General features: G+C 38.9%; 1 protein-coding gene across 13 annotated transcripts in view; it reads left to right on the top strand.

Annotated features, from left to right (window-relative positions):
* ATP13A3 (ATPase 13A3) overlaps positions 1-26,167 on the top strand; it is a 96,491-nt gene that overhangs the window by 56,064 nt on the left and 14,260 nt on the right. For 11 of the 13 annotated variants that reach the window (XM_023551634.2, XM_064270723.1, XM_064270616.1 and 8 more), the window contains 11 exons: positions 3,241-3,365; positions 5,283-5,458; positions 5,976-6,098; positions 6,178-6,257; positions 6,870-6,912; positions 7,007-7,116; positions 7,414-7,510; positions 8,484-8,556; positions 10,624-10,801; positions 12,470-12,657; positions 18,425-18,513. In XM_023551634.2, the coding sequence (XP_023407402.2) occupies positions 3,241-3,365; positions 5,283-5,458; positions 5,976-6,098; positions 6,178-6,257; positions 6,870-6,912; positions 7,007-7,116; positions 7,414-7,510; positions 8,484-8,556; positions 10,624-10,801; positions 12,470-12,657; positions 18,425-18,513 (1,282 nt within the window). Of the gene's footprint in view, positions 1-3,240; positions 3,366-5,282; positions 5,459-5,975; positions 6,099-6,177; positions 6,258-6,869; positions 6,913-7,006; positions 7,117-7,413; positions 7,511-8,483; positions 8,557-10,623; positions 10,802-12,469; positions 12,658-18,424; positions 18,514-26,167 lie in introns of those variants that run through there. The other 2 variants (XM_064270818.1, XM_023551643.2) reach the window with 2 other exon arrangements.

Genomic DNA, 26,167 nt, shown 5'->3' on the forward strand with positions numbered 1-26,167 from the left:
CAAGCAGCTGCTCTCCAGTGGCAGCCGGCTGGAGTATTTTCCGCAACCACCTAGCAAGGTACCCAAGCTTATATACCGTTCCAGCTGGGACCAAGGCTCATTGTTTTTCTCCCACGTTCTTGGGTAGGCAGTGTTCCCCGGGACTTCACGTCCAGGCCCAGATGTTTTCCTTCTTTTTGCTAAGGCATTCCTCTGCCTTGGCCGCCGGCCCAGTCATGCCACCCCTGGCCTTGTACCTTAGCCCGAGCCTATCCCAAATTCATCTCCAGGGTGCTTCAGGGAAGAGCAAAGCCGATTCTGTTAGGGAGGGGATGCATATAGCTGAATAGTCTTACCCTACAGCTCTCCATCAACTACTGGAGAAGTTCTCAAGAAGGGATATACCTGGGGCAGGGTAACAAACAACAGATAAACCTGACTTTTAAAAAATGGACAAATGATACAAACAGATAAAGTATCGGGAGAAGACATACAAGTGACAATAAACACATGAAAAGGATGTGACACCTCAGTTGTCAGGAGCTACAAAGTCAAACCAAATGACACATCACTTCTCTTTTGTAAGGTTGGCAGAATTGGAAAGATTGACAATACCTAGTGTGAGCAAATGTTTGGGAGAGTTTTAACAACATATTGCTAATTTCCACTACTGTAAATTCATAAAGCTTTGCCTGAAAAAGAGGTGGGTAGTACTTACCAAAATTGGAAGTTACCCCTTTACGGTGACTGACCACTGCAGCCCCAGAAGTGCATACGCGTCATGTCTAAACAGTGTAAATAGCATAATCCTCACCAAGAGACCAGTGGTAAAACTGTGGACTGTTGTGCGTCTCTTAAGTACGCGAGGTACATTGAGTGAAAAGGGTAGAATGGTGTTTATACATAACAATGTTTGTAGTGCAATCCTGTTGTCTGAATAAGGACTAATGGAGTGGGATGGGCAACCAAGTAACCCAAGGAAAAAACTATGTTCGGAGTTCTGCCAACAACCTATTAAAACAACATTTCGGGGATGTGGTCTAAGCATGATACAGCCCGTCCTCATTATTCAGAGATTCCATATTTGTGAAGTTGCCTACTCATTAAAATTTATTTCCAACCCCAAATTGATACTCTGGTGCTTTCACGGTCATTTGCAGTCATTTGCACCGAGCGGTGAAAAATTTGAGTCACCCAGTGAGGTCGGACATTCCCAGCTGAGGTCAAACAAGGCGACAGGCACCCTTGATTCAGCTCTCACGCTATAAACAGCTGCCCTTTCGCTGTCTATTAAGTGCCATGCTTTTTACATTTTTGTGCTTTTTGTGGTTGATTTCACTGTTCAAAATGGTGCCCAAGCATAGCGGTGAAATGCTGCCTAGTGTTTGCTCCTAAGCGCAAGGAGGCTGTGATGAACCTTATGGAGAAAAGTGCCTGTTAGACAAGCTTCCTTCAGGTGTCAGTTATAGACTGTTGACTGTTAATGAAGCAACAATACATATGAAATAAGGCAGCTTTAAACAAAAACACACAAAAAGCGAACCTCTGTAAGCCCTGTCTTTCCCTTAGGAGCGATGGTTCAATATTCACCAATATTCATGGTGCACTTGTAGAACATAACAAGAATTGACTGTATTTTAAAAAAAGAAAAAGAAAAAAGCACTACCCATGTGACTCTGCTTCATATTCATGGTTGGGAACCAGATCTAAAATAGGAAAACCTAATTCTTAAGAAGGGCACATTGGGCTGTTCTCTCTTACAGCTTAGCCTTTTGCCTCACCCCGCCACCCTCACCCCTTTAAAAATTCGGGTGATCTTGAATTCCTGTTGCTCTTGAGCCTGCCACATTCAGACATCCTCCCATGCCCTTGGAATAGCTGTTCTTTCTCCTGCGATTACCCTGTCCCTCCCCATCAACTTTCCTCTCTCCCTGTCTTCCTTTCTGTTTCTCTTCTTCCTCTCCCCCCCGCCCCCGCCCCCGCCCCCACCCCTGCCCCCACCCCTGCGACTTTCTCTGTGTTTCCGTTCTGCCTTGTACAGGCAGAAACAGATGTTGGCATTTCTCTCATCGCTTGAGCCCTTATATCTTGAGTATTGCCCTATTCATGAATTAGAGGACAGGGTTTCCTGTCACAGGAGAGTTAGGAAATCAGCTGCAGCCAGAAACTAGTGCCTCTTAGGAAAGTGGCCGCAGTGCTTCGACCCAGCAGTTTCAAGCTTTGTGCTTTGACATGCATTTTCAGGTTGTAAGTTTTTTTGTTTTGTTTTGTTTTTAACTCCTCTTAGCACCAGCAGTGTTAGTCTCATCAAGTTTCCTAGCCATTCTTTAATATCTTTACCACCCATTTTTGTAACTTATGTATTTGAAAGATGATTAGGTTTCATAGCTATATACTTCAAGCACCTTTATTGTTGAATTTTTGTGTAGAAAAATCACTTGGTTGTTGGAAGTCTGAAATTCTAGTCCCCACTTCTTCCTTTGAAAATATTGTTTTTATATTATTTTGGTAGCTTGAAATGTCTTCGTGGTACAGCTATGACTGAACAGAACTTGTCTGTACTGTGATGCTGAAGCACGCATTACTTTTTCATGCATCTCTGTTTGCTTGTCAGTTTCCACATGAAAGCGTCATGACAGTAGGGATTGTCCTTTTCATCTTTCCAATGACTGACATAATACTTGGTGCATAGTAGATACTCAGCTATTTGAAGGCGTAGCATTTTATACCTATGCTGAATGTTAGTAAATATTCCAAAGACTCATCTCCTGTGTAGATTTCAGTGTTGGACTGCTAATGGTTCTTATATCCCATTTCTAGAATCGCAGTTTTATAGAATTGTTCGAAGACATGGTAACGAACCTGCTGTTACTCTGTTGAGTATGCTCGTGGTACATGTTTTTCCATTTCTCTTGACTGTAAAGTCAAGAACAGATTTATTTATGGTTATTCATATTTTAGATATACTACAAAATGAATGACTATTCCTTAGAATTAGAAGTATCTTACAAACATACATTTCTAGATGATCTTTACATATCTGTGTTTCAAAGGGTAGCGTTTAATTTCAAAAATGTATTTCTTGGGAATCTTTTTTTCAGATTTAAAATTTTTGCAATATTGAACTAGTAAGTGTAAGTGTATACATTTATGGTTTATGCTGTACATTAGATGTTTCACTTTGTAGATATTTTAAGTTACCTTATTAATGTAACTAGTTCTGTTGACTAAACTATTCCTGTGTTACAACTTTTCCCACAGAGATACTATTGAAAACAACATGGATTTTATGGGATTAATTATAATGCAGAACAAATTAAAGCGAGAAACCCCCGCAGTGCTGGCAGACCTGCATAAAGCCGACATTCGCACGGTCATGGTCACAGGTTAGACTTTGTAAAAGAACGCAGAGGAAGGTTGAGTGCGACCTAGAGCTTAAGTTGTATGATATGAGGAACCATCAGTTATAAAGGCATTTCATATGGTGGCTCCATCTTAACCATACCCTGTTTCAGCTCTGAATAGCTTTTTGAGGTACGAAAGTAACTTTGCAATACTGTACTCTTTTTGAGGTCTCCCAAACCCACTGCTGTCGAGTCAGTTCTGACTCATAGCGACCCTATAGGGCAGAGTAGAACTGCCCCATTGAGTTTCCAAGGAGCGCCTGGTGGATTCAAACTGCCGACGTCTTGGGTAGCAGCTGTAGTACTTAACCACTACGCCACCAGGGTTTCCTTTGAGGTCTCCCAGATTCTATTTATAATATAGTAAAACAGTGGTGGGCGTACTGTATAAATCAAAGCGTTGCTGCTTTTTGCTACCGCTGTGTAATCCTATCTTGCTTATAGCACTTACTGTACTTGGCTTTGTTTCCGTTATTTGCAGATTTATCTTCTCTACTAAAGTATGAGATTCTTTAGGGCTGAGAGTATGTTTTACTTCTTTCGGGACCCTTTGCAATTTTTAGAATTGTGCCCAGTCCATGAAAATGATTAGTAGATACTCGTTAGATTTAAATTTTTAAAAGATCACGTTGTAATCGTGGCTTGAATTTACAATGGTGAAAGTAGTCCATTTTGGGGGTTTGTTTTGTTCTTTGGCCTGTGCTACACGAGAATGATTCTCCTGCCATTGTTAACACTGTTGATATTAACTAATTCGCATTCCTTAGCTGTGCGAGAATTGTGACGGCTCTAGGTTTTTTCTTAGCAATTAATCATGTGTACGATAGTCACTTTATGGCATTTATGTGTTCAGTAAGATTTATACTGAAGCCTGTGAGAGCCGGAACCGCATGGGACTGCCTTGTTTTTCTGAGTCTCAAAAGTTTTCTGCCTTTGACAGGATGCAGTCTGCCCACTTTTCTATCACTTGTTTTAGTGGAAATTGAGTTTTCCTTCTCTGACAGCTTCGTGCCTTACACACTTCCTGGCTTTCAGAGGTTTTACTGCATATGGAGAAGAGCTGTGTACATTTTTTAAGATTTAGACTGAGATCCATTTAATAGCATACGTATTATCACATAGCTCAAGGTAGCTAAATCTGTTAGCGTCCCAAAAATTCTTAGTTGTGATACCTCCTCCTTTAAGGCACTTTCCATCTGCATGCCCTTCCCCACTTGCCATCTGTGTCCCTTCCCCTCCTGCACCGCCGTGACAGAATATGGCTGTGTTTCCCCAGGAGGTCATGGGAAGATGCCTTTGGAAATAGTATGGAAACTGGAGGAAGAAGTACCTAACATGTCAGTACTGATAGCAGTGGGCTCCCCAGACTCAGTCCTGTCCCTGCAGTGCTTGCCCTCACCTCGTCCTTCTCCTGACTGAGAGGTTTTCTCTTGCTTCTCCGCATCTAGCTGCCTTGCTGACCTCTTGGCGATCTTGCTTTCGTAATTCATTCTTTTTGTTCTGGCCCATTGCTCTTGTATTCTCGCATGCACCACCAGCCACTCCAAGGTTAGTTCAACAGACAGTCGTTGAGCCCTGCTCTGTATGTAGCGCCTGTGCCGGGTATTGTGCGGGTATGAGTGGTACATGACGGAAAAAGACTGAGGATTCTATCTGGCTTTAAAAAGTGTGAGCGAAAATGCTGAGTACTTAGCATATGTATGTTTGAATTATTCAAGGCTTTCTCTGAAACGTGTGCCCATATTTTGTTATATCTAAACTCCAAGAGTAAAGACCATATAGTCTCCTCCTCCCTAGCCCAGTCGTGCGTAATGTTGTAGATTCTGAAGAATTACTTGTTGTAGGATACATTCGTGTTTCCATTTAATTTTAACGGATTTAAAAATATTTGAATATTAGGTGACAACATGTTGACTGCTCTCTCGGTGGCCAGAGACTGTGGGATGATTCTCCCTCAGGATAAAGTTATTGTTGCTGAAGCATTACCCCCAAAGGATGGGAAAGTTGCCAAGATAAACTGGCATTATGCAGACACGCTAACCCTGTGCAGTAATTCATCAGAAATTGACCCAGAGGTAATGTCAGGATGAATTTTCTCTTTAGAAGCTTTTTTAGTTTGAATTTAGCCCGGGGGGTTGGGGGGAGGGGAATGGTGCTTTAAAACAAAACAAAAGAAAACTAAATGAAGACAAACCTGGCATATCTCATTAGAGATTGTGGTTCAGTAGAGATGGGGTAGACCCAGGAATCTCAATTTTTAAATTTTGATATTTAGAGTTGAGAACCACAGTTCTACGTCTAAGAATCCCAAATATTTGTCCTGTTTTTAAAGCATTTAGTGATAAATAATGCCAGGGATCTATAATATTCATTGATTAATTTTAAATTGAACCTTACGTTTAGCTTTAAGTTTTTTTTTTTAACTTAATAAAATTGAATTTCCTTTTACTTTAAATTTTAAGCTTTCAATGTCTTCAATGTCTTATATAAAACATCAAAGGAAGAATTCAGTTTGGAAACAAATGTATTTAAAAATAGGATGCGTTACTTGGTTTGGCTACCTAAATATTTTTCTCAATGTCTTATCCACAGACTATTCCAATTAAACTGGCCCATGACAGCTCCGAGGACCTTCAGGTGACTCGTTACCATTTTGCAATGAATGGAAAGTCATTTTCAGTGATACTGGAGCATTTTCAAGACCTTGTTCCCAAGGTGGGTGATTTGGGTTTATGTATGTGTTCACTTGAATATAGTGTGAGTAGTATTTTTCAGAAGTTAATCTTTTTTCCAGCTGATGTTACATGGCACCGTGTTTGCTCGTATGGCACCTGATCAGAAGACACAGTTGATAGAAGCATTACAAAAAGTAGAGTAAGTCTTGGTTTTCTTTTTTTAAAATAAATTACAGTTCATTTTCAAATCCAGAAAAATAACTAATATTTCACGTATGTGTAACTGTCACCTGTAAAATACGTGAGAACTTTTAGGTGCGTCTTCCAAACAGGCTTATGTGCTCATTTGTTTAGCTAACATATAATATCCACATTTCCTTCTCCAAGTAGTATCTTTGAGGTATAGTTTATTCACTCAAGTGCTCTGTCTTGATAGGAGGGCTTTATAGTTTTAGTAAATGGTTATGTTTTAAGTTTACAAAGGGAGAAATATTTACTGATAGCCTTAAAAAACAAGTGCAGTTAAGATTAAACGGGCCCAAGCCCTTTGCTCTAAAGATTAAGAAATTGAGGCCCCAAAAGTAAACCGATTTGCCCATATTGTGACAGAAATAGGACAATTTGACCTGACGGCTGGTGCTGATTTGCAAAGCAACATGTCTGTGGTCAATTGGAAGAAAAGATTAGTCCCACTGGTAGGATCTTTGTTTGCTAGCTCTTCATAATATTACATCACAGAAATCTTAAATAAAATTTTGCGTATTTTAAGAAATCAATTAAAATCTTTAAATTTTTGTTTGTCTGCCCCCAGTTACTATGTAGGAATGTGTGGTGACGGCGCGAACGATTGTGGTGTAAGTACAGTTTTGGGGATTCACTTTCCTCGTTCTCACTCTCGTCTGAATCAGATTCACAAAACTCAGCCGTTTTTCTTCTTGAAATCATTAGGCTTTGAAGAGGGCACATGGAGGCATTTCCTTATCTGAGCTTGAGGCTTCAGTGGCATCTCCGTTTACCTCCAAAACGCCTAGTATTTCCTGTGTGCCAAACCTTATCAGGTAATACAATGGACATTCTTCCCATTATCTCTTTGTGTCTTATTCTAATAACAGAGGGGAAAATTGTCACAGGAAGTAATATGAATTTGTTTTAATGGTATATTAGCATAGTTGATCTATAACTTAGTAACAGATTGATTGCTTCCCCTCCTGTCTTCCAATTCTGCTTTGGCTTGTGTCTTTTGATAGAAAAGCACCTTGTAGCTGTTGAGTGGTGATGTTCATCAGGATATAATTTTTGCTTTGGAGCAGGAGTTGAGAATGTTACTTTTCACATGCCAACATTTGTCTTCCCAGGGAAGGCCGTGCTGCTTTGATCACTTCCTTCTGTGTCTTTAAATTTATGGCTTTATACAGCATTATCCAGTACTTCAGTGTTATTCTGCTGTATTCCGTGAGTACTGACGTTGCTTATGGAGATGGCACTTAGTGTTAAGACATTCAAATTAAGATATTAAGCATATATATTTGCTTTTGAATGTATCCATTAATAACAACCTACGTAAGTAGCCTCTGTAAATTTAACTCTTAGTTTACTGTATCTGGAGTAACGGATTGAAAATATTAACGTGGAATGACATTTCCCTGAAGCTGACAACTGTGGCTAAACCTGGTGAATAAAAGATGATTGTTTTCTTTTCTGTCCTTAGCACAGATTGGACATCTTTTTTAGAATTCTTCAAAATGTCAGGCTTTGGCGTATTTTAGAATTGTAGTTAACCTTTACAGGAATAGACAGAATGAGAAGAAATACTTCAGCAATTACATGTAGGACCGCTGTATTTGGAGGAAAAGGGGCCCAGGGGTGTCCCTACGTACACCCTCTGTATTTGGACAAAAAGGGGCCCAGGGGTGTCCCTACGTACACCTGCTGTATTTGGAGGAAAAGGGGCCCAGGGGTGTCCCTGCGTACACTATTGGATTTCATAGTTGAAGTGATCTCATGCTCATTTTCTTCTAAATGAACATCGAAGACATCTCAAGGAGTCTTTGTGAAACTATCTCTTTTTTACCATTTATAGAAAGGATGGAGTTAGATAGTAGAGGAAACTTCAAGATAGCAGTTTTCAAAAATGTTGAATATTGTGAGTAAAAGTGTGTTTTCTTTTTGTCCCCCCCCCCAAAAAAAACAGTTTTTATTGAATGAATTTTAAGGAGATATCTTTTATCCTAATAAATATTTGTAAATATACAACATTATATTTGTCTAGTTTCAAAGGCAAATGTATTTCATTTTTTAAGAAAGTCCAGTGTTACTTTAAAATTGTTTATTACTGTGCGAGAACAAACTAAAGTCAGGGAAAGTGGGGACAGTGCCATAAAAATAGTCACTGAAAACTAATTGGGTTTTAAAATTACTTCCATAGATCTTAAGTAACCTAGGAGACTTCCAGTTTCTCTTCATTGATCTGGCAATCATTTTGGTAGTGGTTTTTACAAGTGAGTATTTTGCTTGGCTCTTGATTTCAAAGCATATTAAATTCTGAATCTGTGCCTTATTCAACTTTGGTAAATTTACATCAGTTGTAACATAGCTCAGGCCTCTCCGGTTTCCTTGTAAATTTGTTTTTTTATCATCAGTTTTTATATTTTGCCCCACTTGGTTTATTGTTCGCACCATTTTTTTGTTTTTTTCCTGTAATACTTGAGAGTAAGTTGGAGACATGTCCCTTTGCCCCTGAATATTTTAGCGTATATTTCTTAAAAACAAAGCCATTCTCTCATGTAACTAAGTGCAGTTGTAAAGATCAGGGAATTTAACATCGATATAATATTATTATCTAATCCATAGCCCATATTCAAGTTTTGTCATTTGTCCCAGTAATATCCTTTATACCTATTTTAGCCCCTAGTTCAAAATCCAGTCCTGGTTAACAAAATTCAGTTAGTTGTCATGTCTGTTTAGGCTTCTTTAATCTTTGTCTAGAACAGTCCCTGAGCCTTTTGGGGGGCTTCTTGATGTTGACATTTAGAAGAATATAGGCCAGCTAATGTGAGTTTGTCTGAAGTATTCTCATTAGATCCAGGCTATGAATTTTTGGCACAGAAGTGATAGTGTCCTTCTAAATGTATTGTATAAGGAGGCGTAAGGTGTTGTTTTGCTCCAGTGGTAATGCTGGTATAAATTAATGATGGTAGTGAAATGTAACCCATTGAATAAAATAAAAACTTAAAGGTCCGTATTGGAAAGAGAAAAGAGAGAGGGAGAAGAAGGAGGGAGGGAAAGAGGGAAGGAAGGATGGAAGGAAGAATAGGGAGAGAAGGGAAAGCGCTTACAGGAGAATGCTAACTGAAGGAATGATGGCATTAGATCAGGGTTTCTCAATGGGCGTTATTGATATTTTGGGCCAGATAATTGTCTGTTGTGGGAGGCCGTCCTATTCATTGTAGGAGGCTTAGCCACATCCTGGCTTCAACCCACTAGCTGCCCCCAAGTTGTAACAACCAGTGTATCTCCAGTCATGTCACATATTCCTTGGGGGACAAAACTGCCCTGGGTAGAGATTGACTGAGTTAGACAATCTTTAGTGGATGCTAGTGATGCTAAAAGCAGTGAAGAACAGAGCAGTAACAGGCTCAAAGTATCTCTTTATAATTACTTATTAATTACAAAGGGAAAAATAGAAACTTTACAGTGCAGAAGCTTTGTAGATAACACCTTAATAAATGATCAAAGCCTCTTTTTTTTCCCCCCAAATGTTACTGCTGCATTTATAGGCTTCAAACCTTTGTTAATCTCTTCTAAAGAGGAAGAAAGATATTTTAATTGTAGCTTTGTGTCTTAGTTATCTAGTGCCCCTGTAACAGAAATACCACAGATGGGTGGCTTTTACAAACACATTTATTTTCTCACAGTTTAGGAGGCTAAAAGCCCCAATTCAGGGTGCCAGCTCTAGGGGAAGGCCTTCTCTCTCTGTTGGCTCTGGAGGAAAGTCCTTGCCTCTGAGCTTCTGCTCATGGTAGATCTTCAGGTGGCTTAGCATCTCTCTTCCCCCATTTCTGCTAGCTGTCTTGCTTATTTAGTCTCTTTTATATCTCAAAAGAAATTGACTCAAGACACACCCTAGACTAACCTTGCCTCATAAACATAACAAAGACAACCTATTCCCAAATGGGATTATAACCACAGGCATAAAGGGTAGGAATTACAACACATGTTTTGGGGGGACACGATTCAGTCCATCTCACTTTGCAGTTAAGGACTCAGAAAATGATGAACTCAGTTAAATACATGCAAGGGTGGAAATTAATCTTATAGTTTATCTGCCTGTATTTAGCCTTTTTTTTTTAATTCGTACTGTTTCTTCTGAATTTCAGTAGACCAATGTAAAATTATTCCTGAGGTGTTTTTGAAAAGCCTAAATTGTTTAAATGTATAGGACATCTGGCTTTGTTGTTAGACATTTTCATATCAAAAGATTTGTTAGACAAATACAGGTTTTTAAAGTTTTGAAATGAACTGATGTAGATAGAAACCCTTCCTCTTTTTTTCCCCTCAATATATAGTGAGTTTAAATCCGGCCTGCAAGGAACTTGTGGCACAAAAGCCACCATCGGGTCTCATATCCGGAACCCTTCTCTTCTCCGTTTTGTCTCAAATTATCATCTGCATTGGATTTCAATCCGTGGGGTTCTTTTGGGTCAGGCAACAACCGTGGTATGAAAAATGGCACCCAGGGTCCGAGTAAGTTGGTTAGTCTGTGTAAAAGTCTGTGTAAAATGTGTGCACATACTATATGCATGTAAAAATAAGTCTATGAAATTTATATAAAAATTTGCATGTGGCTCGATTGAACGCAAGTAATTTGGCTTGTATTTGCCTTTGTATGATGGTAACTTCATAATAAAGAATCTGCCCAGGAGGATGGTCAGGCATCAGTTGGAGACCATGGACCAGTTTCTTCATCTGCTACTAAGCCTTACTTTCCTTTATCTGTAAAATGGAAAAGTTGAAACTCATCTCTGAAGTTTCTTCCAAACCCAGAATGTTTGTACTTTTAAATTTTCTATCCCCGGTAGTAGGGGATGGTGTTTAAAAATTTTAAACTTAAAAAAAAAAAGTACTAACTATTTATTTGTGTGGAGTGCTTATAGTTCACAAATTATAGCAGCATTTTAATTCATTCAGCATTGAAATTATTTACTGTGGGATCCAGTTTTCAGATGCAAGTCTTTGTTTTTGATTTGCTCGATTGATTGAGGGAGATTATTCATCTTTGAACATTTTAGGAAACTTGAAAAAATGTAGCATCACTGTGTGCACACTGCACATGAAGAGGACTCCGTAGGTGGAATTCCTTTCAGGAATCGTTTTAGAGTTCATCTGTACTGGATTAACGTATATGTGCATATAACATGTTTTTACACAACTAATGTGTGCTTTCTCTGTTTGCCAACCTTGCCCTCCCACCTCGAGGCATTTTCGTAAGCGCTAATAGGCCAGTTTTGTTTGTTTGTTTGTTTGTTTTTACACGCTGCTGTAAAAAAAAAATTAACGTAGTGCACTTAGGAAAATACCTTGCAGGGGAGAGCACAGTTGGCAAACAAACGTAGAAGGTGTGTGTTATTTGTGTAAAAATATAGTAGTAGTTAATCTCTTTAATAATGGGTGTTGGGGACTTCTCATACACACATATACCAGTTGCCATTGATTTCAACTCACGGCAGCCCCACGTGTGTCAGAGTAGAACTGTGCTCCGTAAAGTTGTCCACGGCTGATTTTTTTAAGTAGAGCACTATGCCATTCTTCGGAGATTCCTCTGGGTAGACTTGAATCACCAACGTTTTGGTTAATAGCCAAGCAGTTCTGTATACTCTTGAGACTCCTGCCCACCTGGAAGGAGGACTCAGGCATAGCCATAGCTAGAGATTATTGAGACCCAAGGGCTTTGTTGGCATTCACAGAAATCTTATTACTTAGTCCCCATTGTACCCTGTGACATAGCAGGTGACACAGATGAGGAAACGGGCTCAGAGAGATTAAATAACATTTCCTCAGTCACAGCTAGAAAGTGGCAGAGCTAGGGACAAAGCCAGGTCTGCTTACCTTCACTCTGCTAAAATTATTCCCAAAATTAAAAGAGAGAGGACTTTTTAAATGCTTTCTTACATCATTCTGGTTTTCTAACTGACTGGAATGCCTGACTATGGCGAAAACACTTGAATACTCTTCTCTCTGCTCTTTGTATCTGGATATATTTGGCTGTTATGCTGTAAATGGGACCTTATTTCAATTTATATAACAGTAGTGATTCAAGGTGGTTAGGGTAAAATTGTTTTCATTTTACAGGATTGGTATTATGTCTATTAATACAGATTTGTGTGTGTGTGTGTGTGTGTGTGTGTGTTCTAGTGCCTGTAATACAGCAGGAACCCTGGATTGGAACTCTTCACATTTTCCCAATGAAACCGAACCCGATGAACATAATATACAAAATTATGAAAATACCACGCTGTTTTTTATCTCCAGTTTTCAGTACATCATAGTGGCTGTTGCCTTATCGAAAGGAAAACCCTTCAGGCAACCTTCCTACAAGAATTGTAAGTTTGGCATTGATTTGATTTTTCACCTACCTCCCTCTTTAAAAAGTAATGGGAAAGAATACAGTTAAAAATGTCCTCCCAGAATAAAATAAATCTTCACAAATGGATTGAGTCGTATGATTTAGTTATTTACTATACTGTCTTACTCTCATGGTAGTTGCCACCTTAATTTCAAAATTAAAGTCACCAGTACTTTTCACATCCTGTGGCTTCGGGCTCCAGCTTTTATCCCTCCACCCCATTGTGGAGAGAATAGGACTTTGAAGCAGGGACAGAGGCTCTCACATATCCTTACTCTCACTCAGTCGGAACAGAGATTGCTGAACTTCGCCTGTGTGGGATCTGCCTGGTACCGGCTATTTTTCTTCCATTTCTTGGCTGTTACTGCTGGTATTTACCTCCAGAATTCTTCATTACTGTCACCTTTACATGCCACTGCAGAAGGGGCAGTAGAATGGAAGGAAACAAGTCTGTTTGTATGACTAGTTTTCATACGGTTTCAGACCAAATTGACTTCACAAAAAGCTGGGTGCATAAATAAGGTATGGCACACTATTGTTTGCCTATGGCAATACCATATAGCATTGTGACTGATCCAAATGAGGGCTTGCAGAAAAAAGTCAGCTTACTATATATAAATTGCCAGTGTTTTTTTTTAAAGTTGAGAATATACTAATAGTATATGGAAAGCGATTTGTTTTTTTATTCATATGGAACTTTAGATTTTTGTAGTATCTTGGAGTAAATAGTTGGTATTCTTTTGGTTGTAAAGAAACGTCAGTGTTCTGGTTAGCAAAATGCCAGGCCACAGATTTTGGTATATGTCATAAGAATAGTAATTACTAGCATTTCTGTATCCTGTCAGAGTTTATAAAGCATTTTTAGACACACTGTTGTTTTCTTCTTCCACCTTATGCAGTTTGTACAGCAGGTTTTATTACTTTGTATTCTGGGCAGGTGAGACTGTTCAAATATAATTATCAACAATGTTGAAATCTTTTACTGGTAATTTTTTAAAGAGCCGAATGTTTCTTATTTAACAAATAGAAACTATACTACTGAGAACCAGATTAGAATCATGCTGTGCCTTCTGTATTAGGTTGATCACTGTACCTTTATGAGGATTTCGTAACTAAAATAAACTTATAAGATGAACTTCATAATTAAAGTTGATAAACTTGTTTTATATCAGAGCTTCAGACTGGCTGAGTCATGGCTGACAAAGTGAAACAGGAACAGAGCCAAAGTTTTACAGTTTGGGTGATTCGACACAGTGCCCGTAACAGGAAAAATTACTTGTCGGAGCCCAAGCCCTGTAGTGGGAGACTTGGGGGAGGCTTAGCGAACCATTTCAGGGGCCAGATGCATGAGACTGGATTATTGGCAGGACTGTAGAGAGTGACAGATATTCGAAGCGGCGCAGCTGGCTGCCATCTTTGAGTGGGGCAGTGCTGTTTCCGAATCTGTTCAGAGTCCACAGGCAAGAGATTTGGTTGCTCTGCAACACGTAAACCACACTTGTTTTCTAAAAGGGAGATTAAGTTTCTAGCTGGGCTTCGACCCATAATTTTTCCTGTTCTGGGTACCATGGTGAATCACGCAGATTTAAAAAATTCTGGTCTATTCTGGTGACGCATCCTCAGCCGCGATCGAAGCGGCAGAACCTGTTCGAAACCTTGTTTTATATTCTATGTTTTTAAATTTCAAGGAAATATTGAGCACGGTCAAAGGTAGCTAAAAATGTCTATCGAAGGACAATGCTTTCTTTATATAAAGAAAATTGACATTCAGACTTGTTGGTAAATAAGACAGCCATGTCAGGAAAGTTAGCCTTAGAGATCTAAGTAAATCCATCCTGTCTGTACTTCTCCAATTAAAAAAGACAGAATGGAAAAAAATATTAGTTGTCTAATTGCTAAATTCATCTTTTATCTGGAAAACTTCAAAAAACTTAAAGGCTTAAAATATCTTGTATTCCTATTTTATTTCTAGTTGACTTGAACAAGTATTTTAAAACACTCGATTGTTAACCATTAAGATGGTTTTTTAAAAAGTGTGTTAAATTGTTTTATTAATTTTGAGAAGTAGGTTGGAATAACTTGCTAACTCACCAAACCTTTGTCCTTGCAGCTTGTGCACTTCTGTCGATGGATAAACAGAAGTACATGCTGTCATAAAACATGTCTCCTGAAAAATCCAAAGGGAACAGTAAATTAGATAAATGCATGTTTCTAATTTTCGCCTCTTGTCTGTCTATCTGTCTGTTCATTGGAGACCCCTGATCTTGGAATGTAGGTGTTACTCACGGTCAAAAAAAGAAAAGTAGAAAAGACAGGAAAAAGTGAGAGAAATAAAGTATACATGGGATTGTAGATGGAAATGAATGAGGAAAAGGGTGAGGCTTTCTTAGAGCCAGGCTTAGCGTTTCATTTTCTCCCGTAGAATATGCAGTGTACAGTTGTTTGCAGTCACGAGACCTGACAGGTCCTGCCAGTTGCTGTTCCCTACGTCTAAACAGTGTTGTACATTGCTTATTTTAGATTATTATTTTTAAAAAAATATCAATCTTAGGGATTTAAAGCATTTTCAGTCTTCCGGAGTTTTTTGTGCGCTTCTAGTGGTTCAGTTTGATTCTAACTGAAACTTCATTTCAGTCTGTGGTTACCTCTCTCCAACTTTAGCTTAGCTTAGTTATATTTTCTGAGTTGACTCTGCTACAGTTCCAAGGGCCAGAATGATATGCACTTAATTTTTACATTTTCATTTAACTAGATGCCCTTTCTTGGTATTTGGCTTCAGTTTTTGCTTCTGTTTCTCTCTTGATCTCTATAGCTTATTGACTTGTGAAATCCAGTTCCTTTCTTGATCTGTGAAGCTGTTATTACCAAACCACCAATCTGTTACCTGTTTAGGGCTTATGCATCTATCTTTGTCCTGTTACCTGCTGTGCCTGAGTTGGTTGGGACAATTAAGATACCTAGAGTCCTACAGGAAACCCTGGTAGTGTAGTGGTTAAGTGCTATGGCTGTTAGCCAAACAATTGGCAGTTCAGATCCACCAGGCACTCACTGGAAACTCTTAAGGGGCAGTTCTGTTCTGTCCTATAGGGTTGCTATGAGTCGGAATTGACTCAACGGCAATGGGTAAGAGGCCTTTCAAAGACAAGGAACTGAATAAGCAAGGGTGGATAGGAAGAAAAAGACTTGAAACTTGGGGTCAGAAGATCCCAGTTATTGTTTGGAGAAGTGTAAATTTTTTAGGAACAAGAGGTTATATACGGAGCAGGGAAGAGTATTCTGTATTTGATTCTATGTAAGGTTTTAGTTTTGAATCACTTACCAAGGGAAAGAAAAGAGAGGAAGTCCTTTATATATAGTCCCTTCTTTTGATGCTGTATTCTGTCAGAAGGCTCTGGCATCATGAACTGTTCAGACCTGTGTTGCCAAGCTGGCTGATACATAGCTTGTAATAACTTGAATATACCTATTGCTTTGCCTTTTGGGTGCTTCAGTCTACTCTGTTCTATGAGGTCTTTATAATATCCACATTTTATAGGTAAAAGATAATTTGACTAAGAGAGGCTTATTCATATTGACCTATCTTTATGGTATAATCTAAAACAGAATCTAAATCTTTAACTTAAGGAACACACTCTCTTGGCACCCAGTCACCGTCAACACAGAATTTGTTTTGATAGCTGTTTTCTGGTGAAGAGTATTACTTGTACTTTAATAGGATTAGTAAGGGATTACTGACATTGCCAGGAGAATTCAGGAGCAGAGAGCATAGTCTGTTAGGAACTCACACCTCTAAAAATGAAAACCTGCTTTTACCATTCTTGGTTGAAATACTTATTTATGTTCATTGTCTGTGGTTATATAAATCTGCCAGCCACCCACCTCCCCAGTCAAGCTCCTTTGGTATTGCCTCCTCCTGCCCCAGGCTAAACAGTCAATTATTTATTTTCTCATTCACGTGGAAACCTTGGCAGTAAATTTTTAGAAGTGGTGTCTAAGGGGTGGCTCTGGGAGAGAAATAGATGAAAATTTGAGCAACACTATTTAGATAAAAAAAAATTTAGATAGGTGTGAAGAATTTTGAGCCTATGAGTGATTTCACCTGGCAACATGTGTCGGACAAAGATGGCAGATTTATTCTGCTTATAAAAATGCAGTAGGATTTGAAAAGCATTCCCTATTGATGTGACTTATTACTTTATTGAAATTAAACTGTTTCTGTCTCCATGCCTCTCGCTGGCGTTTGTATCCTGACCGTTTCTTTCAGTCCTTTTTCTTGTCCTGATTTGTCTTTTTTTGTTTGTGTGTTTGTGTATTTCCAGCCAGCACTTTCCAAACAGCTGTCCCCTAACTGACCGTAACAGCGGTTTAAATGACTGCCCAACTCTTGTGTATGACTTCAGTTGCTTCATTTATTGAATAAAATGTTACATTTTACCTGTTTGCAATTTAATAGAATTTTTTTTTTTAATCTAGAAAAATTGCTTCTTGCCTAACTTGCATTTGCAGTGTTTTCATTCTGTGGGTCAGTAGCTCATAGTAAAAAAGTTTCTTCCCTTTTGGCATGAGTGTGTGCATAATTTTCCACCTGACACTAGTTACAGTGTCCTTTTGTATAAAACAATAAATACTGACCTGTAGTTTTTAATCGTCATATTAACAGAGTCTGTATTTACAAGTGACTCCCCCGTCTAAAAATAGTATGGAAGCTCCTCATGTATAGTCAGTGAAATAGAATAATAACCTGTTTTACCCCATGTGAAGGCTTCACGATGAAGTTTTGGTTACACATGGTCTTACTAAAGTTTGAGTTTGAAGCTGACCTCAAATAAAAAAAAAAACAAACTTTTTTTTTTTCCAAATTAAAAAAAAAAAAAAAAACTTGTAAATAAGTATCCAGGCCAAAGGCAAGAGAGAAGGAAGTTCAGGGCTATCAATATAATTGGGAAATTTCCAAGCCATGCTATGGCTTGCTGTACAAAAGCATGTTTGTGTATGTACACATGTATGCATGTATGTACACATTTAACAAAATGACCATGAGCGGGGAGGCTATTTTTGAGTTAGGAAAGTGATACAAAGTACTAATGATAGAACTTGCCATTCCCAGCTAATATAGCAAGCCAAAGAATGAAGTCCACACTTGAAACAGTAGATCAACTCAGTCTTGGGCTTTTGGCCAGTAATTTCTGTGGCAATATTTTTATGGAGGAAATCAAGGAAAGATGGGAATCACATAACAGAAATATACTTAAATTCTTCTGCTGTGAGGGCCTCCATTTAGGATATGTGATGAATAATGTTCCTCAGCATTTTCACAGTCAGCAGTAATTATTGCAAGCATGTTTTAAATGATAATCTCATTTTGTCATTGCGTAGTTTAGTCTCCTACTGACGAGTTATATATTGGCCTGATTATTTTATAAAATAGATATCTGTCTGGGGGAAATATGAACAAATGTCTGTAAAGGTCTGTATCTTGTAAGGGCTGATTATTTTCTGAAACACTTTTAAGGTTAAAGCTAAGAGGCCTTGAATACCCACGTGAATCTTTTCGGAGGTGAGGTTGTGGGGAGGGCTGAACAACATCTCATATTCCAGGAAATACGGGAAGGCCCATGCTTTCTATGTTTCACCAGTGTAAGTAGAACAATTCAAAACCAAATTTAGGGCAGGGACTGGTGTATATAGTTGTTATCGTATGCCTTTTTATTTAAAAGGACTTCTTAATTGTTTTCCTTTTTCAGATGCGTTTCTTTTGTGTGTGATTACGTTGATTGTTTTCACATTATTCATCATGTTGCACCCAGTTGCCTCTATTGACAAGGCTTTTCAGGTAAGGCCTAGGCACGTAATTTATTTTTGGTTTTTAGCTTCTGGGATAACAGCAGTAAGACAGTAATAGAAAGTGACATTAGTATTACATGAAATTTCAGCAGCCACGTTTAGTAGGGCACAAGATCTGTCCCCCTTCTCTGCTCTTCTGTTACCAGGGGAGAAAGACTAAAACTGTCCACCTTCCCTTTTCCCAGGACTTTTTCCTTCTAAGTTTTCTAAGGTGCAGGTTTCTTTTTTTTAATTTAACATTTTGTTGTGGTTTGGGTGAAAGTTTACAGAGCAGTTTCCCATTCAACAATGTATATACCTATTTTATTTCATGACATTAGTTGCAATCCCCTCAATGTGACATCGCTCTGCACACTTCCTCCCTGGGTTCCCTGTTTCCACTCGCCCATCTTTCCTGCCCCTTCCTGCCTTCTGGACTTTGGTTTTGGGCAAATTCTGCCCTTTTAGTCTCATGTGGTTGATTGCTCTGGGGAGCGCGTTCCTCACAGTGTTCTTGTTTACTTGATAGTGCTACCTATTGTTGGCCGAAACGTGATCTCCGAGGGTGGGTTCTGTTCCAGGTTTGAAGGGTGACTAAGGACCATAGGCTCAGGGGTTCCACCAGTCTCTGTCAGACCAGTATGTCTGATCTTTTTTATGAATTCGAATTTTGCTACACATGTCTCTTTCACTCTGTCCGGGACCTTCTATTGGAATCCCCATCAGAGCTGTTGGTAGTGGTAGCCAAGCACCATCCGGTTTTTCTAGTATCAGGCTACTAGAGGCTGTGGTTTGTGTGGTCCATTAGTCAGTGAACTGATTGTTTCCTTGAGTCTTGGATTTCCTTCACTCTTCTTTGCTCCAGACAGGAAGAGACAATATTGTGTCTTAGATGGCCACTCACAAGCTTTTAAGACCCCAGACGCTACTTACCAAAGTAGGATGTAGAACGTTTTCTTTATGAACTGTTATACCAGTTGACCTAGATATCCCCTGAGACTGTGGTGCTAAGCCCTCAAGTCCAGTGACCAGTCCCTCCAGGTGTTTGGTTGTGGGTAAGTTTTCATAGCACTGCCCTCTGTGTGCTCTGCTATATACGTGGATATATTTGCAGCACATACAAATACCTATGTAGAAATATCCTCTGCCAAACCTGTGTGTGCTCATGTTTGTACTCCCATATGCCATCCCACAGCTTACATTTCTATGTTTCCACTTGTAAATTGTTATTTGTTATTGCAGGATTATATATATAATAGTATTTAGTATTGTTTCCTTTTACTCTTGTGTTCCTCCAAGTGTCTTCCTTTGCCTTGGTCCTGTTGTGCTGACATCCCCCTTATTGTGTTTTGCTTTTCCCTTCATCCAAGTTAGTATGTGTCTACTGTCTAGTTAGTGATTTACCTTCCCTCCCCTACTCATCTTTTGTAACCATCAAAGAATGTTTCTTTCTGTGTATAAGCCTTTTCTTGACTTTTATAATAGTGGTCTCATATAATATTTGTCCTTTGATGATTGACTTATTTCACCCAACATAATGTCCTCCGGGTTCATCCATGTTGTGAGATGTTTTGAGAATTCATTGTTATTCTTTAACGTTGCATAGTATTCCTTTGTATGTATGTACCATTGTTTGTTTATCCATTCATCTGTTGATGGGCACTTAAGTTTCCATCTTTTTGTTATTGTGAATAATGCTACGATGAGCATGGGTATGCATATATCTGTGTCACAGCTCTTATTTCTCTAGGATATACACCTTGTAGTGGGCTTGCTGGGTCCTAAGGTATCTCTATTTCTAACCTTTTAAGGAAGCACCATACTGTTTTCCACAACGGTTGTACCATTTTACAGTCCTACCAGCCGTGTACGACAGTTCCAATCTCCCCATGCCCTTGCCAGCATTTGTTGGTTTTATTTTTTGTTAATCTTTGTGGGGGTGAGGTGATACCTCGTTGTTTTGATTTGCTTCTCTCTAAGGGCTGATGATCATGAGCATCTCTTCATGTATTTGTTGGCCACTTGAATTGTTTTCTCTGGTGAAGTGTCTGTTCATGTCCTTTGCCCACTTTTTAGTTAGATTGTCTGTCTTTGTTGTTGAGGTATTGAAGTTTTCTATAAATTTTAGAGATTAGTCCCTTGTCAGATATATTTTTGCTAAAAGTTTTTCCCAGTCTGTAGTTCTCTTTTTACTCTTTTGCAAAAGTCTTTTGATGTGCATAAGTGTTTAATTTTTAGGAAGTCCCAGTCATCTAGTGTATCTTCTGCTCTGTGTGCATTTTTAGTTATGTTTGAGCTATTTATTCCATCAATTACGGCCCCTAGGTTTGCCCCTATTTTTTCTCCAATGATCTCTATACGTTTAGGTTGTACATTTAGGTCTTTGATCCATCTCGAGTTAGTTTTTGTATATGGTGTAAAGTATGAATCCTGTTTCGTTTTTCTGCAAATGGATGTCCAGTTGTGCCAGCACCATTTATTAGAGAGACTATCTCTTCCCTATTTAATGGATTTCAGCCCTTTCTCAAAGATTAGCTGTCCATAGCTGTATGGCTTTACTTCTGAGTTCTCAGTTCTGTTCCATTGGTCTATGTGTCTGTCGTCGTACCAGTACCGGGCCATTTTGACTACTGTAGTTGTATAGTTAAGTTCTGAGTTCAGGAAGTGTGAGGCCTCCTACTTTGTTCTTTTTCAGTAGTGCTTTGCTTATCTGAGGTCTCTTTCCTTTCTGTATAAAGTTGTTGATTAGTTTTACCGTCTCTTTAAAGAATGTTGATGGAATCTTGATTGGGATTGCATTATATCTATAGATCACTTTGGGCAGTATTGACGTTTTCACAATGTTAAGTCCTCCTGTGTTCTTCGATTTATGTAGGTCTATTTTGGTTTCTTGCAGTAGAGTTGTGTTTTGTAGTTTTCTTTATGTAAGTATTTTACATCGCTGTCAGGTTTATTCCTAAGTATTTTGTCTTTTTGAGGGCTGTTTAAGTGGTATTGTTTTCCTAATTTCCTTTTCAGAGTTTTGTTTTTTAGTGTAGAGGAATCTGACTGATTTTTATATGTCGATCTTGTATTCTGCTACTTTGCTGAATCCTTCTATTAGTTCCAGTAGCTTTCATGTAGAATCTCTGTGATTTTCTATGTATGAGATCATATCTGCAAATAAGAATAGTTTTACTTCTTCCTTAACCAGTTTTGATGCCTTTTATTTCGCTTTCTTGTCCTATTGCTCTGGCCAGGACTGTCAGTACAATATTGAATAAGAGTGGTGATAAAGGGCATCCTTGTCTGGTTCCCATTAAAGAAATACTTTTCAGTCTCTCTCTGTTGAGAATGATGTTGGCCGTTGGTTTTGTATATATGCCCATAACTATGTTGAGTAATTTCACTTCTATTTTGCTGAGAGTTTTTGTTAGAAGTGGATGTTGGATTTTATCAAATGCCTTTTCCACATCAGTTGTTTTGATCATGTGGTTCTTTTCCTTTATTTACGTGATAGGTTATGTTGATTGATTTTCTAATGTTGAACCATCCTTGCATACCTGGTATGAATCCTACCTGGTCATGCTGTATAATTTTTTTTATATGGTGTTGGATTCTATTGGGTAGGATTTTATTAAGAGTTTTGTGGCTGTATTCATGAGGAATACTGGTCTATAATTTTCTTTTTCAGTGGTGTCTTTGCCTGACTTTGCTATTAGGGTTATGCTTGCTTCATAGAATGAATTCGAGAGTATCCTATCTGTCTTAGTCATCTAATGCTGCTGTGACAGAAATACCACAAGTGGATGGCTTTAACAAAGAGAAATTTATTCTCTAACAGTCTAGTAGGTTACAAGTCCAAATTCAGGGTGTCAGCTCCAGGGGACGGCATTCTCTCTGTGTTGGCTCTGGAGGAAGATTCCTTGTCATCAGTCTTCCCCTGGTCAAGGAGCTTCTTAGGCGCAGGGACCTCAGGTCCAAGGGACAGACTCTGCTCCCGGTGCTGCCTTTGTGATGGTATGAGGTCCCCCTGTCTCTCTGCCTGCTTCTTTTATGTCTCAAGAGATTGCCTCAAGACACAATCCAATCTTGTAGATTGAGTTCTGCAGCACTAACACAACTACCACCCATCCTCCCTCATTAACATCACAGAAGACAGGATTTACAACATACAGGAAAATCACACAATGTCCGGAATCATGGCCCAGCCAAATTGATGCATTTTTGAGGGGGCATAATTCAATCCATGACACCATCTTTTTCTGTGTTCTGGAATAGTTGTATAGAATTGGTGTTGGCCTTTCTTCGAATATGTGGTAGAATTCTCCAGTGAAGCTGTTGGGGCCAGGGTTTTGTTTTTGTTTTTTTTTTTAATCTTCAGTTTCTTCTTTTGTCATGGGTCTGTTTAAATTCTGTAGCTCAGTTTGTGTTAGCTTAGGTAGTAGGTAGTGTGTTTCTAGAAATTCGTCCATTTCTTCTAGGTTTTCATATTTGGTAGAGTACAGTTCTTCAATGTTCTGTTATCCTTTTTATTTCAGTTGGTTCTCTTGTAATGTCACCCATCTTGTTTCTTCTTTTTTTCCCTCAGCATGCTTTAGGTGAAAGTTTACAGAACAAATTAGTTAGCTATTCAGTAGTTTGTACATGAAGCGTTTCATGACCTTGGTTTCATTCTCCACAATGTGTCAGCACTCTTCACATTTCTGCCCTAGTTCCCCATTTTTTTATCCTGATTTTCTACCCCTTTCTGCCTTCTCATCTTTGCTTTTGGGCAGATAATGCCCTTTTGATCTCGTATAATTGATTATTCTAAGGACTACATTCCTCTCTGGTGTTACTGTTTGTCTTACATGCTTGTCTGTTGTTTGGCTGGGAGGTGGTCTCCAGGAATGGCTTCCTTTCCAGGTCAGAAGCATGTCTTAGGGTTATAGTCTTGGGGGTTCCCACAGTCTCTGTTGGAGCAGCAAGGCTGGTCTTTTTTTGAATTTGATGTTTTGTTCTCCAGTTTTCTCCCACTCTGTCTAGGGCCACCTGTTGTGATCCCAGTCAAAGCAGTTGGTAGTGGTAGCTGGGCACCATCTGGTTCTTTGGTCTTGGGGTTGTGTGGGCTGTGGTTCATGTGGTCCAGTAGTCCTTTGGACTAATTACTCCACTGAGTCTTTGGTCTCCTCAGTGTCCATCACTCTAGATGGGAAGAGGCCAATAAAAAAATATCTTATATGGCTGCTCCCAAACTTTTAAGACCCCCAGACTATTCACCAAAGTAAGGAGGCAGAACGTTGTCTTTATGTACTATGTTGTGCCAGTTGACATAGATATCCCCTGAGTCTATGGTGCCTTGTCTTCTAGCCTAGGAACTTCATCCCGTGAGGTGTTTGGTTATGTCTGAGAGGTTTCCCTGACTATATCCCTTGTGCACGCTATATGAGCTGCACCTGTAGTCCCATCTCATTTCTTATTTGTGCTAACTTTGCATCTTCTTCTTTCCTTTGTCAGTTTGGCCAGTGGTTTGTTGATTTTATTAAACCTTTTAAAGAACCAACTCCTAGTCTTGTTGATGCTTCTGTTGTTTATCAGACAGATTAAGATTGCCACTTCTGCTCTTTTTTGGTTACCACTTGCTTGATACACTTTTTTCCATCCTTTGATTTTTAGCTTATTTTTATCTTTGTGTCTAAGGTGTGTTTCTTGTAGGCAGCGTATTGATGAGTCATGTTCTCTTATCCATTCTGCCACTCTCTGTCCCTTGACTGGTACATTTAATCCATTTACATTCAGTGTAATTATTGATAGGTTTGCATTTGCTGCTGTCATTTCGTTTTGCTTCTTTCTGTGGTACTTATGATTTCTTTGTTCCATATACTCTTCTGTGCAGAGTGCTTTTTCTTTATGGATTTTCTTTTTAATTTTCTTCATTGCTGTTGATTTTGTGTTTACTGGGTCTTTTTGATTTTCTTTTTTTATTTTGGTGAGAAGGTTTTTTAATTTTCTTTGCAATTACCCTAAAATTTACTTTTACTTTCCTAAGTTTAAGACAGCCTGTTCTTTCTCTATATCACCTTGACTTCCTCTCCATAGGGAAGTTCTGTAACTATATGATTTATTTACTCTTTCTGTTTTGAAGTTGTCACAGTTTACAGATTGTCGTCTCTGGTTCCCTGTTTTCAGTCTTGTAGCTTTATTTTATCTTTGAAAATCTTTTATATGGGCTGGCTTCTGGGTAATGTTATCATGTGTCTTAATCTCAGGTTGTTGTTTGATGTTCTTAGTTCTCTGTCTGAAGGACTCCCTTTAGTATTTCTTAAAAGGTTAGTCTGGTTTTTACAAAACCCCCTAATTTCTTTCTATTCAGATAGACAGAATGTCCTAATTTTGCCATCATATTTGAGGGACGATTTTGCTGGATATATAATTCTTGGTTGGCAATTTTTTTCTTTCAGGGTTTTATGTATGTCATCTCATTGCTTCCTTGCCTGCATGGTTTTTGCTGAGAAATCAGAGCTTAGTCTTATTGGTTCCCCTTTGTAGGTAATATTTCATTCTTCCCGAGCTGCTTTCGGGATTCTTTCTTTGTCTTTGGGTTTTGGAAGGTTTGATTATGATATATCTTAGTGATTTTCTTTTGGGATCTGTCCTATTTGAGCTTCTTTGATGGATATCTTCTCGTTTTTCATGATGTTTGAGAATTTTTCTGCCAGCAAACCTTCAAAAGTTTTCTCTGCCTTTTTTTTTTTTTTTTTTTGTCTCTTTCGGTTCTGATTCTGATCACACAAATTATTCCTCTTGATAGCATTCCACATAACTCCTAAGCTTTCTTAATTTTTCTTCATTCTTTCTGATCATTCCTCTAACAGGTTGGTATCAAGGGATTTGTTCTCTACTTCACTGTTCTGTCTTACATAGATTCATTTCTACTCCTTTCTCTTTCCAGTGCATTATCTATTTCTGAAATTTTAGTGTTAATTTTCTGATTTCTAATTGCTGTTTTTATATGGTTTCTTATTGTCTCTTTCATTTGTCTTTTTGTTCTCGTATTGTTATCTCGAATTCTTCTGGAGTTTTGTCTGTGTTTTCCTTGATCCTTTTGTTGATATCTTGGAGGGCCCCATATATAAGTCTTTTGAATTCCTTATCAGGTAGTTCGTTACCATTTCTTCCTCAGGGAGGTTTCCTGGCTCTTTGTTTTAGTTACTTGCTGGAGCCATGTTGTCCTGCTTCTTTAGGTGATTTGGTATTGCCTTTCGTTTCCGAGGTATTGAGGTGTTATTATATTTATTAATTGTACGTTTGTGTGCTGTGTCTTGATTTTTTGTTATGGTTTGCTTTGACGTATCTAGGTAGGTGAGGTGGGCATTCTACTCTGGTCACTACTCTGGCTGCACTGGCATGCTCACTACCTGTCTGTGGGTGGGTGGGGTAGCAGCTGAGTATGTGAGGGATGGTCTGGCTGGGTGTGTGAGCGAGGATCTGGCTGGGTGTGAGAGTGAGGGTCTGACTGGGTGTGCAAGTGAGGGTCTGACTGGATGAGTGAGCGAGGGTCTGGATGGGTGTGTGAGTGAGGGTCTCTGTTCACTGATCTCGTGGGGTGGCTGAGGGCAGGTTGGGTGGGTGTGTCGGCTGCTGTCTGTCCAGTGGTGCAGGAGCGGGCAGTGGCACTCGCTGAGTGGGTGATGTGACAGATG

This window comes from Loxodonta africana, chromosome 1, assembly GCF_030014295.1.
Source record: "Loxodonta africana isolate mLoxAfr1 chromosome 1, mLoxAfr1.hap2, whole genome shotgun sequence".
Taxonomy (NCBI): Eukaryota; Metazoa; Chordata; class Mammalia; order Proboscidea; family Elephantidae; genus Loxodonta; species Loxodonta africana.